Source organism: Camarhynchus parvulus, chromosome Z (assembly GCF_901933205.1).
Source record: "Camarhynchus parvulus chromosome Z, STF_HiC, whole genome shotgun sequence".
NCBI lineage: Eukaryota > Metazoa > Chordata > Aves > Passeriformes > Thraupidae > Camarhynchus > Camarhynchus parvulus.
In genome coordinates, this window is record NC_044601.1 from 56,180,429 (window position 1) to 56,199,039 (window position 18,611).

The 18,611-nt window shown below is 38.9% G+C and overlaps 1 protein-coding gene across 1 annotated transcript; it reads left to right on the plus strand.

Annotated features, from left to right (window-relative positions):
• Positions 1 to 10,862: 10,862 nt before the first annotated feature.
• SELENOP (selenoprotein P) lies at positions 10,863 to 18,597 on the plus strand. Its single transcript, XM_030969091.1, has 5 exons — positions 10,863 to 11,117; positions 12,584 to 12,787; positions 13,967 to 14,179; positions 15,806 to 15,923; positions 16,776 to 18,597. The coding sequence occupies exons 2-5, from the start codon at positions 12,597 to 12,599 to the stop codon at positions 17,436 to 17,438; spliced, it is 1,185 nt and encodes a 394-aa protein (XP_030824951.1). The 5' UTR covers positions 10,863 to 11,117; positions 12,584 to 12,596; the 3' UTR covers positions 17,439 to 18,597.
• Positions 18,598 to 18,611: the final 14 nt, after the last annotated feature.

Here is an 18,611-nt window from a genome sequence, read left to right on the forward strand (position 1 = left end):
GTTCCTGCCCCTTGTCTCTTGTCCTTTGGCTCAGCAGCACCGAGCAGAGCCCGGTCCCTGCTCTGACTCCTCCCTGCAGACACTGACAGACACTGATGGGGTCCCCTCTCAGTTGTCTCTTCTCAAGGCTGAACAGGGACAGCTTCCACAGCTTTTTCTCATAACAGAGATACTCCAGTCCCTTGATCACCTTTGTTGTTCAACTCTGTTCCTCTTGATGAGGAATGCTTGTGTCTTTCCTTCTAGATGCACTTTGCAGCTACATTGCAGTGCATTCCCTAGTCTGGCATGCCAGAGCATTTTGGAGGACAGGTGTTAAGGCTGCATACACCCTCACAGGCAGGACTCATACCCACAGGATTCCCTTCATCCCATGTCCCTCGACTCTGTTACACAGCCACTCTTCCATGCAGTTCCATAACACCGTGTTACTTTATAATTCAGATTGAGCTGTGTCCAAAATGGGTGTCATGAAGCGGTGTCAAAAGCTGAAAAGTCAGACGTGCAATACTGCCCAGCAAGCCTCTATGGTGCCCAGCTGTGCCCCTCCAGGTCCCCACGGCTGAGGAAGGAAAGGCCCAGGCAGCGCCTTGCAGCTCCAGCACAGCTCCTGGGCTATTTGGCACCTTAGTGAGATAGCAAGCGTGTGGCACTGGCTGCAAGCAGCCCCTCTGCCATCCTGCCTTAGTGCTGACCATGTGAAACTCATGCTTCTTTTCTACACTGGAGTCGTCAGGGGACCTCTACTCATCTACGTTTCATGTCCTTACACCAGCTGAGAATGTACTCATCCAAATAAACCAGTATAATAATTTAACTTGTCAGAACAGCACGATCATCCCTTTGACAGCCTCCACGCTGAAGCTGACAAGAGAAGAGCAGCCTCACGCAGTGGCTCTAATTAGCTTGCCCATGTTAATTCCTGAACATTGACTTGTTTTTGAACTCCATCCCTTTCCCATGGTGCTTATTGCTTAATGGCCTTGTTAACATAACAGTACTATTGATCTTGTCAGTAGGTCTGCTCAGACAGTTATTTGCAGCCTAGGAGTTTCCTGCCACACCCATTCTGATTTTCTGGTAAACAACAGTACATAAGCAATGTTGATGCCTCCTGCATTTAAAAATATAAGAAGGTTTGTTTTAAACTAGCAGAGATCTAATTTTTAGTGGAAGAACTATATCTCCGATCGTTTATAATCCAAATAGAAATATTGCTAAATCTATCACTGCAGCAGAGTACAAAACAAGAATTAAAATTTTCCATCCCAGCACCTTCTACCTGTCCAGTGTTGGCATCTTGCTTGTTTTTGATTAATGCATGGTTTGTTCTGACCATTTACTTTTTTTCTCACAGCATTCTCGGCTGTATTTCTTTTTTTCCTGTGGCTTCCCCATCTAGTTTTACTGTGAGGTTAGGCTGAAGGTTTTAAATGAACAATTCATACCTGGTCCTATTAGCTTTTCAAGTATAAAATTACACTGACTAAGCTATAACTCTTCTATTCTCCTTTTCCTCTCTCAGAGATGAGTGTGTCGTTTCCCAGCACTACCTCCAAGATTTCCAAGAGCTATGTTACAAAACAATGCAAATTAGTTTTAGTAAGTCTGGAAGCTACCTGGTTTATAGTACATTTTATTTACATAGGGAAGAGTATGTTAAGCAAACATCTAAAGGATCTTGATCAATAGCTTTAGTTCAACCTGTATTAGCCATTTATATGCCTAAAAATTACCTGTGTTTTTTTCCTTTTCCAGAATCACCTCAATGACACTACAGAATCCTGTATTAATTAAAATAACATGGTACATTTTCTGGACATAACATTCAGCTGAGTTTGGGAAAATTATTCAAGTGTAGATATTCTCTTCTAGCTCCAGCCTCTCACTGCAGCATTGAACAGGGCTGAGAGCATCTACCCAGGCTGAGCATTGTGAGCCTCTCCCAGGGGGAGCTGTAAGTACCAAACAGCCAAAAATGAGTACTAAACTAATAGTAGAAAATTGTGAATTACATATTTCCCTTCTTTAATAAAGGAAACACCTCTTTGTCTGAGGAAATGTAGGAATTAATAAACTGGAGGTGTGAAATCAAGGAGGCCTCCTTATGTGCAGCATTTAGTAGATAACTGTTGTCCAAAAGCAGGTGATTCAGATAATAAATGAAGGCCAAAAGGGACCATTAGCTCATCTAGTGCAGGGCCATCCACCTGGCAGCCTCTGACCTACATCCAGCTTGCTGGACAGTTCTGACTGGCTCCCAAAAATGGTTTTGAAAGCTCCTTAGTGCACTCATGGCACACCCAGATCTCTCACATCAAAACCAAATTATTCACCAGGCAGAATACAGGTAGCTGCAATGTGGCCTGTACTGTCTCTTCTATTAGAAAAATTCTTACGAAATCAACTGCTCATTCCTGTAGTGTTATCAATCATTTGCCAGAAATCTCTGTATCAGGCGAGTCAGTACGTCTCCCTCGCACGGTACTTGTTCTGTGCATGAGAAGGCTGTGCTGTCATGCCTAGAGCAAGCCAGATGTGTGCTGTTATGCAAGAGGAAAACATTTCTGTGGGGCCCCTTTGATAGGTATGCCGACGGCAATAATATCATTGTCTGTTTAAAAAGTTTTAAAGGAAAATAAACGTGGATTGTGCTTCTGACAGAGAGCTGTTCTGTTAATCCTCCTTATTTCTTTACTCGTTCCAGAGTGAAGGGAAGATATAAGGAGTTAATGGAAGTAAAAATGATAGTGTAACTACAAAATGCAATGCTTGAAAGCTGTAATGTGTAGAATTGTGGTTGATGTCAAAAAATATTTAGACCTTAGTCCTGTGGCACAAATGTGTCAGTTTGTTCCTTTGTTATCTATTTTCAGAGGAAATGTCCAGCTAGGACAGGATGTGCTTTTATATCTATTCAGTATTATCTCCTGACGTACAAGCTCCATGCCAAGTCTTATCTACTGTTTACAAGTTTCATATTTTTGTGACCCCAGAAAGAGCAGCTGACTGGTGAAATCAGGGAGATCAGTGTCTGTTGAACACTGCAAGCGATGGTAGTTGAATTCTAGTTCTTATCTAAATATTTTCTTTTGTATAATTTTAAATGTCTGGAGGAAGAAGCAAGTCCAGCAACTTACTGTCCCTCAGTTTCATAAACTATAGGATTCTGCAGGATTACAAGAAGCCTGCCTAAAGAAATTAGATGTAAAGTACTTAGCTATTTTTTTTCTTTTAATCCCATAATATAGAATAATACATATAAATATAAAATGGGTTGTGTTGGAAGATCATATAAATTCAGCAGACTTTGTCTCCGTCAGGACTTGTCTGGAAAACCTCTTAAAGAAAACCTCTGTTAAAAAGTTATCTGTATTTATTATTAAAATACATATAACTGGGCAATTTTTGCATGGGTATGCATTGTGCATCATGAGTAGAAACAACATACGCAGACATTATTACTACAGATTTCATGTATTTAGTTAGTACCTCTTCAGACATGACCCAGATGTTTTACAGCCAAATCTTAACTTCATTTGCAAAAATATTTTTGTTTTGTGGGGGTTTTTTTGATAAGCAACAGTGGTCACAGTGCATCAGGATTTGAAATGTGGTGGCTTTTTTCAAGCTCTCTCACAATCCATGAAAATCTACAAAGTCTAGAAGGGGTTAAAGCTAAATTGTAAGAAAAAATTTTGACCTAGCCTGCAACTGTACAACTGTACTTCCATGTATTATACATGCAGAAACATTAACAGATCATTTTATATTACTCCTCTTTCAGGCCAGGTAATCTTCCTACAAAAATGTAGACCTATGAATCATACTATTGCTGTGCGAAATTATGTTTGGCTGATAGGGGCAGAAAATGTTCACTATAAACTTTACTCCAGAACCTGGAGACAATCAGGGAGTCATTCCACAGGCAATTAAGATAAGATTAAGAGCAATAAAAAGTTGGAAAGCTGGGTAACCTAGAATTCTTCCTGTTTTCTAGAAGAATATTTTCCCTTCAAGAACTTTTTTATTTCTGGCACAGCCTTCCATCCATCAGGCGCATCTTCTGTCTGTGCAAGACAGTGTGTGCTTTGTGTCACATTGACCGGACTGCACTGACTATTGTGTGACTACTCACTCTGTAGACTCGCAGGTGGAGCAGCTACCAAAGCACACATGCTCCTGGAAGACCACCCAGCTTCTGTCTGTTGTGTCCCTTCAGTTCTTAAGGCCATGATCCACCTGATGTGGATCACACATGATCCACACTGTATGCCTCACACAGTGCCTCAGCTGCTGACTGCATAATGATTTGCCTGAACAGTGGAGACTGAAGTCCTACCTTGGCTTCAGGACTACTGAAATTACTCACTGCCCTTTAGTTTTGTACTTTGTAACTTACATAGGCAGAGCTGTGTTAAGGAATTAACAAAAGTTAACAACAACACTTACAAGCAAGGAGCCTTCAATAAAAGGGAAATACAATTAAAGAGTGTTTATTGTTAATAATTACTTTGTGCAGTCATGGGATCACTTTTGCATTTTGTTTTCTGGTCTCTCTTCCTGAAAGCCTGTTAGCTGAAGAGAATGTTTAGCAAATTTACTGCCATGATTCTTAAATCATTACAAATTTTTTTTCACTTCACAGTCATATTTTGTTTCCTTTTTTAAGCTCGTACAGGAAATCTGGCAAGGATTATGATGCAGGATCAGCAGAAAAAAAACCCCTGCTTAGCTGGGTTTTTTTGGTATTGTGGTTTTTTGGTGGGTTTTGGGGTTTGTTTTTTTGGTTTGTTTTTTTTCCCTGACAAGAAAAAGTCAGAAAACTTCAGCTTGCAGTTTAATGGGGTGGATAAAATGCTGATGGTCAAAGACGGCTGTGGGATGCAGACTCTGGGCTCTGTGGCGGGTACTACACCTCCTTAAATACATCCTTAAGACTGTTATGTCCCTGATATATAAATAATAATTAGTAAATAATACAAGGCATACATGAATAATATTATGAACGCCTTCCTGCCAAGAGGCAGACATTAAAAAATTAAACTAGAGGTCAGGTAGAGATGAGGAGTTAACAAAGTAAAATGCCAACCTGGGACTCATCTCTGCTGTAGTTCTACATGAGCCCTTACAAATGAGCATCCATGCAAACCCTCGCTGACTGAAAAGCTGTTGAGGCATTATGATGGCTGTTTCTTGATGGGACCAGGACTTACTCACCTTTCAAGTTCCACAGGTTTAGCCAATGCTTTTGAAATGGGATGAGGAGACACAAAAGTGGGTGTTGCTACTGCCTTTAATTAGACAACATGATACAAAGCCTGTCCAGTGTGAATTCTCAGATGAGCCAAGAACAAGAAGTCCATCCAAATACATGTGAACTTAAGAAATCATGGTACTTTTGTTAAAGTAAAACCTTGAATTTTGCAGGGCAGATTTTCCCATATCTTTGCTATTTATAGTGATATGTAGTAGTGTGATGTCTTGTGCAGGTGACTTCCAAACATGTCCTCAGACAAAATGTCCTCAAATCTTCTCTCACTTCTCTTTCTTTCAAACACTTATTTATTTCCTCTGCATTGCATTCTACATCCTTTTTTGTGGAATGAAGTTGCAGATCTCCTACTCTAATTTTGCCTTTTCCTAAGACTGGGAACCCAAAGCCGTAAGAAGAACAGGAAGACTGCCAGTGTCAAGGCACATCTCTCAGATATAGTGTCTTTGTTGGCCCATTATCAATGTTATACAAAAGTCATATTTTGTATTCAAAATTTTACTTTGCCTTCATGGTTACTTTCAACAACTGCATCTCTGGAAAGTAAAATACAGGGCTATATAATACAGGGCTCTGTAATATCAGAAGATTGAAGGCTTCTGTTACACATATTTCAGCCAAAATACACAAAAATAACTTTATGTTAGTTAATAATTGTAATTTTCAGCAAAAATGTGAACTTTTCATGGGATAGGAAAAGCTTGGAAACCTTCTGGAAGTGCTAAATTCTTTAATATTAGAGTATATAATAGAATCACAAAATTATAGAAGGGTTTGGGTTGGAGGAGACCATGAAAATCATCTAGTTGACCCACTTTCATTAAGTAAGGCTACCATCTAACTTAAACTTTCCTTCTTTCAGTTTAAAACCATTGCCCCTTGCCCTGTCACTACCTGCCCATGTTAAAAGTCCCTCTCTCTCTCTTTTTTTCAGCCCCCTTTAGGTACTGAAAGACCTCAATGAGGTGTCCCTGAAGCCTTCTCTTTTTCACTCCAACTCTTTCAGCCTATCTTTGCTGCTGAGGTGCTCCAGCCTTCTCAGCATCTTTGTGGCCTCCTCTGACCCTGCTATTTGAAAAGAGGTATCATCAACAATCAGCTGTCAACATCATGTATTTGAAGCCATCAGTATTTAGTTTGTCAGATTTCATTCCACCTATAACAATCTCCATCTTGCACTCAGATATCTGAATCTGCCCAAAAACAGTCCTAACATCTCTTGCTGACCATAATGTTCACAACCACTTCTGTATTACCAGGAAAAGAGAGCAACACAGAGCCACAAAGAGAAATTTAACCAAAACCACATAATCCACTTTTAAATCACAGTTCAACAGTTCTTGAAAGATGAATTTTTTTATATACAAACATCACTTGTTCATTAGCTGTGACCAGTTTTCACTTCAGTTTTAGTGTATTTCACAACAGATAAGCAAAGGACAGATAACCAAAAGACTTGAACTTCCCATCAGGCTAACTGTATATGGTCACTGAATCCCATGTACTGGGCTGTCTTAACTTCCATTCTGCAGCTAGGGTTCAGTGCAGTGAACTGTGCCTGCATGACCTATTGTAAATCATTAACAACAACTTGCTTCAACAGGTATTTCTGGTGAGAAGTGTTTAAATGTAGTCACCAAGAATGAACCACTGTGAATTTAGCTGATGAATCATTTTCCTCTACATCTCCTAAGGAGGTTTATTGTGTATAAAAGAATTAAAAGGAATTTTATATATTGCTGATGGTACTTCTGAGGTTTTGATTACAGTTACACTCTCTTGGATTCCTGATCTGTTAATGTAAAGAGAAATGTCTGAATGCAATATAACAGAGAGGTTTTTTTAACTTTCTGTGTGTTCATTGGTCCAGATCCCTAACCATTTTATGTGTTCACTCAGTGAATTGTATTGGAGAGCCTAAAGCTGCCTGCTGAATTCCTGCTGCAACTGCATCATTCCTATAGAAGGAAGATAATTGTGTGGGAGATGAAATCTGTACAAATACCATGTTTTGGGCACTGCATGATGACATTTCTTCTTGGTTTACTATGCCAAGCACCAGAAGCCTCAGCAGAGTCGCACCAAACTAAAGGAATTTTCGATTTTCCTCTATGGATCACAGGACTGCCAAGTATTACTAAATACACTGGTAAAAATACAAAAATGTGGAAGATTTCCTACAGCTATGATCGTCTAAACCACCTCTTGGTATCATCAGCAAGTTTTTTCTACCTTCAAATGATAAGAGGACCCCTGGTTTTAAGCTCACTGCAGTGACTTGGAGAATTTGTGGACTGACAGAATTATTGCAAGATAAATGCAGAAAGTAAACTGTTCTGTGAGGAGCTCAGAACAGATGTAGCTATTCTGCAACTAGGGTCTGTTTCCCTTTGTAATCAGTGCAATTATTATGATTGAAGACACGTCTGATAAAATGTTTCCCTTCCTACTTACAGTGTGCTACAGATAGTTTCAAGCAGAGAAAGGTACTTCATTGTTGTGATGGAATTTCCAAGCAGAAAACCCAAGCATTTGGCTAGATCAGGGCTCCTTTAAGTCTCATGTTATTTTAAGGGGATAATGTGTGTATCAGCTATTCCTTTGTTCACTGAAACAATCTTTAGCCCTACATCAGAGGATGTCAGCTTTATTTCCATCCTTTGAGTTCTGAGAAGTGTGCATTTAGTTACCTTATGCTGCGATTTACTTTACTTCAGCGTATCTTTTGCCCTTCACTTGAGTGACCCTTTATTTTACAGCACTTATTCATGTTTATTTCTCCTAAACTGATGGAAATTTCTTTATATATATAAGCATTACGTAACTCTAACAGCCTTCTGCTGTTGCCATATTTTCCACTATAAAGTACGAGTAACTACCCTGAGCTGACACAGTTGTCAGAGAAGACAGAAAAGAGCCAGTAAACAATTAAGATTTGCAGGTGGACTTTGAATTCTGTGTTTATGACATCCTTCAGTCACAAGAGCACAACAGGCACTGAAGACCTAAGGCCTCAGAATAGGGTTCATGCTGAATCTGTGTTCTGCCCCCATCCTTGCATTATTTGTGTGTTACAAATCTCCTCAGCAGATGTTACCAGAATGTAATTTCTGACAGCCACAATTCCTTGTCCTTTGGGATTGTGGCATTGTGTAGGGGTTTTTAATGTATTTTTGGTTTCTCTTTTCCCAAGTATGTACATTACCAATCTAGATAACAGAAACAACAGATGATATTTCTGTGCTCTGATGCTTTGAAAAGTTTGGAACATGTCGGAAAAGGGGAAGGTTTATGTTCAATAAGAAAGGAAGGGTGCTGTTATTTCCACCAGAACTATTAGCCTCCTGCAAAGAAGAAAGAAAGTGAATAGAAACAGGATGATCATTAAAAAAATTATTGTTGCAAACTGAGGACTTGTCCAAATTAGAGTTCATAACTTGCCTCCTGCCGTGATATTGGACCAAACTCAACAACTAAGAAAATACTTGCAGTGGAAAGCAAAAATTAATATTTAAGATTATTGTTTCTTTACAATCTATAGACAAAGGGCTACAGAAGCCTATGAACAGAAAGGGTATTAATGTAAGAAATTGAATGATCAGACTCCTAGACTTTTAATTTGACAATTATTAACAGCTTTATCTATGTTCATAAGAACATCCTGTGGAAGCAGATTCTTTTTCCACTCAGAAACAGTAATGCTTCAGACTGAAGTTTAAACATATTTAATTTGTACATTTCTAAACCAAATTAATTACATCTATTTTAATCCACAACCAAGATTATAATATTTCCTACCACTTGCTTTAAGACAGAGGAACTTTTTTCCTCAATATTTATTGAGGCAGAGCAATGATCTAAGGTAGGGTGAACATTAAAAAGATGCTTATGGCACTTCGAATATAACTGAAGTAATCTTAATATTATAAGGGTTATAATAAATATAATAATAAATAATACTACATGTAGTATTTATTGTCACGGGGATAATTGCTGGTAACAGGTGCTTCTCATCTCTCGGTAAGGCATCTGAGGGTCTGCAGGTGTCTCTGCACACTGTATGGCAGGAAATACTAACTTTTCCACAGTGGCCACTGTCCATTTCCATCCTCAATGTGCTTTCCACAGCAAGGTACTTGTTTTATACAACAGCTGCTTCAGCTCTGTTTACTCTGCCTGAACTCTGAGTTCTTCAGTACTTGCGAGTTGCATGTCTCAGCAGCACTCAGTGGTATTACCTATAGGTTATAGGTTCAGCACTTGTTAATCAAACCTTCTCCACATCCTCTCTACCAAGAAAAGGAAATGGAGATAGAGATGGAGTGTTGCTCTTCCTTTGAGAGTGTCTCCACCTGTGTTGCTGTAATTGGCAAGAGAACAACTGTCAGTCACCAGTGAGCTGCATCACTTTTATTAGTCCTGTTAACAGAGCTGTACCTGCTTCATTTTTTGGCTGCCTCTGTGCTCATGCAAGAATTGGTGGATATGGTGCACACCAAATACTTCCAGCCAACCTTACAGGATTTTATCAGCTCTGGGAATGAACCCCAACACCTGAAGCAGGAGGTGAGCAAATTGTCTATCAATTGAAACAGTAAAGGGCACTATTGCACATATGAGGGTTTGGTACCAATCCAGCAAAGAACACAAGATGTGCTTCCCTAACAATATAAGGAACACAAGCGCACTCCACTTCTTAAAAGAACTTCAAGTCTAGTATGAAGTCTGTCTGTTTTCTGCATTCTGTCTTCCAAGACTACTGAACAGAAGTTCAGAGATTTCTCAGTTTTTCCACTGACCAGTGGAAAAGAAGTGCATAGGACTTCTACAGCAGAAACCCCCAAGGTCAGCAGTTCCCTATCTCACATCCAGCCTAAAGCAAAATGCTTATCAGAAGATGGCCTCAAGACATAGATCTAAGCAGTATCAATCTCACCACCTTGAACTATGAGGGCATACCATCTTTTTAAACATTGATTTCCCCATAAACGCATGTAACATGTACATTGGAGGAAATCAAAGCAAAGCAAACTGATGTTGAAGTAAAACATCATGCATAAACAATTCTCTTACCAAGGAAAGAGAGTAGGGAAACAGTTTAACCTGGATGTCTGTAGATACCTCAGTGATCCTGGGGTTAAGAAAATATAAAAGTGAATTAGGGAGGCTCAAGTACCTACTGCCAGTAGCTAGAGCTTCATGACTTTCATGTAGTAACACTGATTTAAATGTCTGAAGTTCTGGACTCTAGCTTTCAACAAAACTGAAGAACTGGGAGGTTCTACTGAGAAAAGTTTGAAAGCAGAGTGATATAACCAAGAGCAGCTGAGCCAAAGGAGCTCAGTATGCACATGCCCTCAAACAGAGCACAACATTCTCTAAGGCAAATATCAGATAAAGCACATGAGAAAAAACCTGCTAGCTCAGCGTTTTGGTAAATAGAGAAGTACCTTCCCCCCTTCACTGTGGTTACCACTGTGTTCAGAAAATAACTCCTCGGCCCATCCCCCTTCTCTGACTGTACCACTACCTCCAGCTGACTGGGGTGACTGACAAACTGCATAACAAAATATTTGAAGTCATGATAGTAAAAATGCTTCACTGTTATGCACAAGAAATGGTTTCCACTTGGGATTAGTTAATGGAGAAATATTTGTGGTACTTTTTGCTCCAGGGGTTTCCTTTTCTTGCAGGGTCGTTCAGAAAAAGCTCCCTGAACTTTGAACTGTATCTGCAAAGTGAGATAAACAAGAGCCATATAAATACCACAGCCCTTTTCCCCACACTGTTTCCTTCTGTAGCGGAGCCAGGCAGATCTGCCAAGAAGGGGGAGGAGAAAAGGGTAAGTGTGCTGAGTTTGCTGTGAAAGAGCTTCATGACTTAAGATTTGGCAGAGTGTTTGCTTGTTTCTTTGGCTGAAAAGGCTGACTGTGGAAATTTCCATTGGAAACTAAGTTGAAAGTTGAAATATGAAGAAAAATATAAGGCAAGACATGGCTCTCCTGCAGCTCGCAGGGCACACAGCTGTTGCTGGGCACTGCATGCCAGTGCTGCAGAAGGCTGCTGGAAAGGCAAGGAAGGATATCAAAATGTCATGAGAGTCTCATGTGCTCGTAATGCATATAAAGGCAGTCTGCTTTCCTGATGTGTGGAAAGAATGGAAAAAGGCTGTGCTGGTATATACTGGACCACAGTTTAGTCTTAAAAGTTCTTTACCTAGAACGTCGGGAAAGAACTGTCAGGGACAGCTGGATTTCACAAATGCAGCAACAAATCACTCTTGTTTCAAAAGGTCAATTATTATTAATCTTTTAGGCTATGACAAGATGGATGGAACATGTATTATTTATCAGAATTTATTGTTTCCAAACTGTTTTGTGGTCACTTTCAGACTTTGATGTAAGTGGTGAAATTGTACAATGCCACAACCTAGGACATGTTGGGGACCAGCTTTATAATTTTATATGTTTATAATTTTAAGTATTTCTTGATAATATGTGTTTAAGCCAAAACTGAAATGTTAATGGAATAAAATGAAAAGGTAATTATAGAATTTCTTATATGCTTTGGTTTTCATAAACATTAACTGAACTAAGTATGGATATGAGATTTTTTATAAGATCTGAGGTGTACTGAAATTCAGTTTCCATTTCTGGTTTTTGCAAAATTGTTTCTGGTGCCTGACTTCTACATAGTTTTTTCTCAATGGGATCCAGATACTCCAGACTGACTTGTAAAACTTTTGAAGTTTTTTTATTACTTTCTGCTATGTTATGTAGCACTCACTGTGTACTGAAATCCACTGTTGGTGCGTGTACTTTTAAGACAGTGGAATTATCTGTAACTGGAGTGAGCTGGTCTAGATTCTTCCTGTCATAAACAGGCTTATCACAATTTATTTCAAAAAACAAGAAACAAGGCCACTTTAAAATCACTGAAGTGTTAAAAATGGTCAAAAAGAAATTACAAAGAGAAAGATTAGTAGTACTGAAAAAAATTCCAGTTATTCTGAATGTTTACTTTGTAGCTGTTCAAACACAGTAACAAAAAAACCCACAAAAACCTTCAAGCGCCACAAAGAAAAAACACCTGCCTCTATTATAAAGGAACTCTACTGGAAAACCAAAGAAATTGAGCAGTAAACAAAGAGCTCAAATTTATTCTTAGAGGCGTTTGTTTATTTATTTTTCTTTTTTTTTTTTTTTAACTGAATAGAGCCAATATGCTGCTTTGTTTTCTTATGGGAATTTCAGAGTCTGAACTTTGCTCAGGCATTGGCCTTATTTTGTTTGTTTTGTCTCTTCTCAGGTAAAGCCCAGCCATGTGGGCGGGTCTGGGGCTAGTTCTGGCCCTCTGTCTCCTCCCAGGAGGAGGGACAGAGATCCAGAACTGCCAGGAGCCCCCAGAATGGCGTATTGGGGAGGAGGACCCAATGTGGAACTCCAGAGGCTCGGTGACAGTGGTGGCTCTCCTCCAGGCCAGCTGATTATTGTGCCTGCAGCAGGCTTCCAGGTAAGCATGGGTCTAATCCCAATTTTTGTTATCCAGCTGAGAAGGCTATGTGTGCTCTGCCACAGATGCACTCCAAGGACTCTAACTGCCCCAAATGCCACCATCCCAGCTGGCATGTGTGACCCAGTGACCTGGCTCACTATCAGCAGAAGGGTTCTGTGCCACTGGGCAGGATTCTTTATCTCTTGACCTACTCCTGACTGGCAGATCGTCTTCTCCAAATTAGGTTTCCAACATAATAAATAGTATGATCAACTTGACATTAATGAAAACCAAACCACAGGAACACCCAACAGAAACAGCAACAGATGATTAATGTAGCAAAAATGGTGAAGCCAGGAAATATCACAATTCTTTAACATTATTAGATCACCTGAAATAGAGAGATCTGTGATCATTGATTTCTTATGTAAGACCTGTAGGTGAAAAAATAAACCAAAACATGTGCTTTTCATGTGGCTTTTCAGCCTGCTTTCAGAGATCCTACACATATTTTAAAAATCCAGAAGCTAAGATAAATACTGTCCTGTCAAAAAATTGATGAGGCATTCAAGGAAGTCATCAGTGTTAAGTTTTCATCCAAGACCTGGGACAATGGTGCTCTATTTTCTAGAACTTACTCCTTGCAAATAATTAGCTATCATGACAGTAACAATAGCAATAAAATAATGTCAAGCTGAGTCAAACAGGAATTGCATAAAGCTTTTATCTTTGATTCATTGGGAATTGTGAAATTATTTTGGCTTAAAAATTCATAGTGCCAGTTTCGGATTTGGGTTTTAGTCACAGTGAGAACATCTTAGTTTGCCCCTCTAGGCTGCACAACTTACATTTCATAATAGGCTTTGCAATTTTATTAAGAATTTGATTTAAAAACATAGTGGTAAATCTGTGGCTCCATCAAAGTTAAAACCAGGCTTTGTGTTTGACTTTCAAAGTAGTTGGATTTGGTTCTTACATTTTAGAAAAAATTTGAAGAATCTTCCACATTCTAGACTATTTCTCATAACTGAAAAATAAAAGTTTTCTAGACCAATTCCATAGGAAAAACACAATCGAAAGGGAAGAAACTCCACATCATACAGGTCTAATAAAAGCAAGATGCAGCATATTAACTATTGTGTCAAATCTCATGATTCTCTAATGATTTATGGTCTTGCTTCTTTACATTTCCACTAGTTTGGAGGACCTGCGACTAAAGTTAGAGAATGAAGGATTGGTCAACATCTCATATGTGGTTGTCAACCATCAGGGAGCTCAATCCCGGAGGGAATTTCACCTACTAAAAGAACATGTTTCAGACTACATTACTGTCTACCAGCAAGATGAGCACCAAGAGGATGTCTGGACTACTTTAAATGGAAACAAGGATGACTTTCTCATCTATGACAGGTGTGTGCTTACAGACAAACATGGGAAAATATTTGCATATATTTTGAGTAATGATTTGCAAATCTCTATATCATGTCATTGATATGCAAAAAACAAAGACATCATGCTCAGCTTCTAAGTTGAACTACATAAAGTGCTAGTATTTACTGGAAAAACAAAGTTACAAAAGCAAAATCTGCTTTTGCATAAGTAATTTTTGAATATTTTTTTTTCTTTATAATTGCCATGGATTTAAACAAACATAAGTGAGTGTAAAATTTGGTAACATGTTCATTTTTTAATAGTGTATTTATTTTCAGATAACTTCATTACATCCATGCATGTCAAAATAGAATTTTTTATCTCATGGAAACTTTTTGAGGAGAGTTGTTGAAAATGCCATGTAGACATAAGGAAAAATTAGGTAAAACTTTAGGTAAAACTTAAAACTTCAGAAGAAAATTGCTTTTTGATATAGTATTCTGCCACAAGTATATTTTGGCAGCACCAGTAGGAACTGTAGTTGAAATCCCAATTTTTCGATTTTGATGTGATGATAGTTAATTGAAAAATCCTACACTTGAAACATGTCTGTCCTTGTTACTTTGTATTACTGTAACGAACATTCCAGGTTCATTCCAAACCATAAATAAGCTTAATACAGAGTTAGAAAGTTATTCTTTTTCTGTAATGTGATCAATTTAAATGAATCAGCTACATTAGATTCTGGGATGAAACTAGCAGTGGAATGAATGGTCTTGAATGTTACAGCAGGAAATATGCCCAAGTAAGGAAGGCTGATGTCATACAACAGACAAACAGAACAGTGCTGTATTTTGTCTGGGAGGGGGCCCAGACACCTTGCCCAGAGCTTTTTGAAGATTGACAAGTTCTGTGCTCTTGGCACACAGGGTATGTGTACATTATGAATTGGCTTAGCACTATCCTGGCCATGATCCATGATGGATCTAGGAATCTCTGTTCTTGTTGTGCCTTAGCCACAGAAGCTTTGCCTGCTGCTGGTTATGTGTAGTCCACACAGGGGACTAATGTGCAGTCCATACATGGGGAGCTAAGGCCAGGGGACTGTGTGTTGGCACCGAATCAGCTGTCCTTGTGTACAGGTTCTGCATTTTCTACAGCTCCTTTGAACAGATCAGTTGTTTCGTCAAGAGCATATCAGAACCCTCAAGTGCAGACATGGAGCAAGCAGGCACCATAACAATCCCCTCATGCACAATAAATCAGTAATCCAGGTGCACCACAGTGTCCGTCCCAGTCAAAATACCTGTCAGGTTGCATAAAAAAACACCTGGTAAGGATGCAGCAACCACTATGCAAGGTGCCCTTCTCATTATCGCAATGGATCTGTAATGAGTGCACCTCTGCCAGTCTTTATTGCCACTCTAGGACAAGGCTTCTGGCAGTGCAGCTACCACATCAGCCAGAAATTACGCTTCACATTCTGGCCAGTGCAGGTGAGCAGGCAGGCATTGTAAGGAAGATACTGGATTTGCCTGTGAACTGGAACAGAAACACTCCTTGTGGAACTGTACAGTGGTGGATTGATGCAAGTAAAGTGAGATAGCACAAGAAGAGAGATTTAGTTGTAGGTATTTGTAACCACAGAGTTCTTTCTCTCCTTAGATGCGGCCGTCTTGTTTATCATCTGGGTATGCCCTACTCCTTCCTGCATTTTCAGTATGTGGAAGAATCCATTAAGATTGCATACTGCGAAAACAAGTGTGGAAACTGCTCTTACATGGTATTTTCTTCTCTCATTCTGTGTATAATAGAAAAGTGGATTTGATTGGTATTTAAAAAATTATTTCAGTGTGATTAATACACGAGTTTGAATTTACATATTTCATGCATCTTGACAGATAGCTTTTAAACATTTTTCTAAGCAAATTATATTTGATTTTGAATAGACTGATTGACTGTCTGAATTCCTGTCCTTGAAAGAAATGCAAGTAACTGTCAGAAATGTAATGCAATCTTGCGGAGTAATTCTATTTGTAGAGCTATAGAGGTAGTGAGCAATTAACTACTCTAATTTTGTGGGATGGGTAAGTACGTACTTTTTTTAAAACCCAGGAATCAAACTCAAGCTGGTGTGTGTTACTATTCATTGTAGTTTGCATTTAAACACAGTCTACAGGAGCTATTTTTAAAAAGTGATAATACAAGGTGACAAATTATTGTTACTGCTATAATAGAAAGGTAGCTTTCTTTAATGAATCATTCAAGATCAGAAATACTTTTAAGAATTATCAAGAAATGTACATTCTTCATGGAAGTTCAAGGAAAATAATAATTTTTGATCCCATTTGTGCAGCGTTCTGGATAAATGTAGACCATAGACAGGTCAGATGTAGGATCTAGGATAAGAATAATTGTTATTAGCAATTACTGGAATTATAATTGCTAAAAAGCCCTGTATAGTTTACAGAGGTGTGACAGCACAGGGATATTTCTTATATGTTCATATGTTCAGCAAAATAGCACAAATAACTTAAAAGTGCCTTTCAAGCTCTGCAAAAATGTCTGTTAATATTTTACATCTAGTTTAATTGAATACAGTGCCCTGTATTTAATGCAAGCATCTGTTTTGCAGGAACCTGATATTGATGGTGTATGTGAAAACATCACTAAAAAAGCAGTTGAAGAGCTGTCAGAGATAGAACACGAGCCTACAGACCAGCATTCCCACCCCAACCCGCACAGACACGGACACCACCACCGCCGCCACCACCACCGCCACCGTCACCAGGGCAGTCGTGATCCCAAACACGAGAACCACCAGGCCGCTGCTGAAGCTGACAGACATCATCCTCACAGCGCCTGGCGCCACAGGCTTTTCAGCCGTCACAGACACAATCAGACAGGTAGTCAGGAGCATGTAGACACTGCCCCTCCAGGAGAAATTGTGGAAATTCCACAAGATAAAAAATTACGAAAGAAAGGGAAAAACAGCTGCAAAAACCAGTTAACTTGAAATTGGCAGACAGGATCAGACTCTACCTCTGGTAGCTGATCCTGTCATTGTCGACACCTTCTGTTTGAAGAGCTAGGGAATTCTGTCACCTGACAGTGTCGTGGAGCACTACCAAATTCTTGCAGGTGACACGGGCAGCAGGCAGCAGAGGACGTCACTGAGTCTTGACAGTGCCGTCTGCTCTCTGCTGTCTGACATTCATCACCAGCAGGAGCAAGTGAAACTAGTGACACCTGACAGTGACAGGAAAAGGCGAGGAACTGATCCTGAAAAACAAACTAAGCACCTTCCAGAAACAAGGGAGTCACACTAAGTCAGTTAATATAGTTGCAAGAGCAGAAAAATGAACAGATTGTTTTTATTGCCCCAAATTCAAAATTGTGCTGACAGGTATGGGTAAATTGCAGGGAAGTGTATTTTTAGAGCAGCGCTCTTAGAATGATTGAATATCTGTCAAATTTCATCAGTGAAAACGTTAATGATTTAAAGGAATTTGGTTGACCCCTAGTTTGTTTTTCAGTTCCACTGGGAAGGTGTTTGCATTCTCAATTAATTTGTCTTTCTTGTTTCTCTTCTAACATTCTGCTTGCATTTGTGAGGACAGGAGCATAAACTATGACCTAGGGGCTCCTGTCTGATGTTTTGCAATCAAGAACAGAAGAAAACCAAGACAGATACTTTAACCATTTCTTATTAGGAAGACAATAGATTTGAAGTTTGTTTTTTTTTTTTTCTAACCTGGGGATACAAATTGCGTACAAGCAAAACTTAATCCTAAGCAATGTGACACAATAATTCCACATAAAAAATGCAATATATAGACAGTAACTGCTTTATTTTTAAGTAACAGATTGATATACTTAACTTTGACAAAGCTTTTTTAACAAAGCTAAGAGCTTTGTGGCTCTGAGGTACAGTAAGAGTGTCCATTAATACATACTGCTACAGCACGTAAAATCCTACTAAATCAATTAGATCATCCTGAAGTGAGAAGTAGTGTCAACAACTGAGAGTCAGAATCATAAAGAGGGTGGGATGAAACAAGTTTAGTCTTGGTGTAATGTTGGTCTTTGTTTATAACAGTGCTGAATTTGATAAATCTGTACCAATTAGCAATCTGTACCAACTACCATAATATAACACTTGTATAACTTCTCTGTCTATAGCCTAGCATTCCTAATGTTTAATTAACTGAATGGAAGTAAATCCAGTTGTTTGAAGGATTCCTGGATGAAGAAGAGAATATTCATGAAAAGAAAACTGCTATGAAAGCATACACCATAATTAATGATGGTTTAATAGGGAAATTACTACTCCTACAAAACCTGAATCTTTTTATTGTGAATGCTGATTAGCAAGAGAGTAGCTTTGAAAATATACAGAATGCATGCCTTTGGAATGTTTGACAAGAGTGTTTTCAATAAAACATACTTTCTTCATATCTTGTTTTTATTT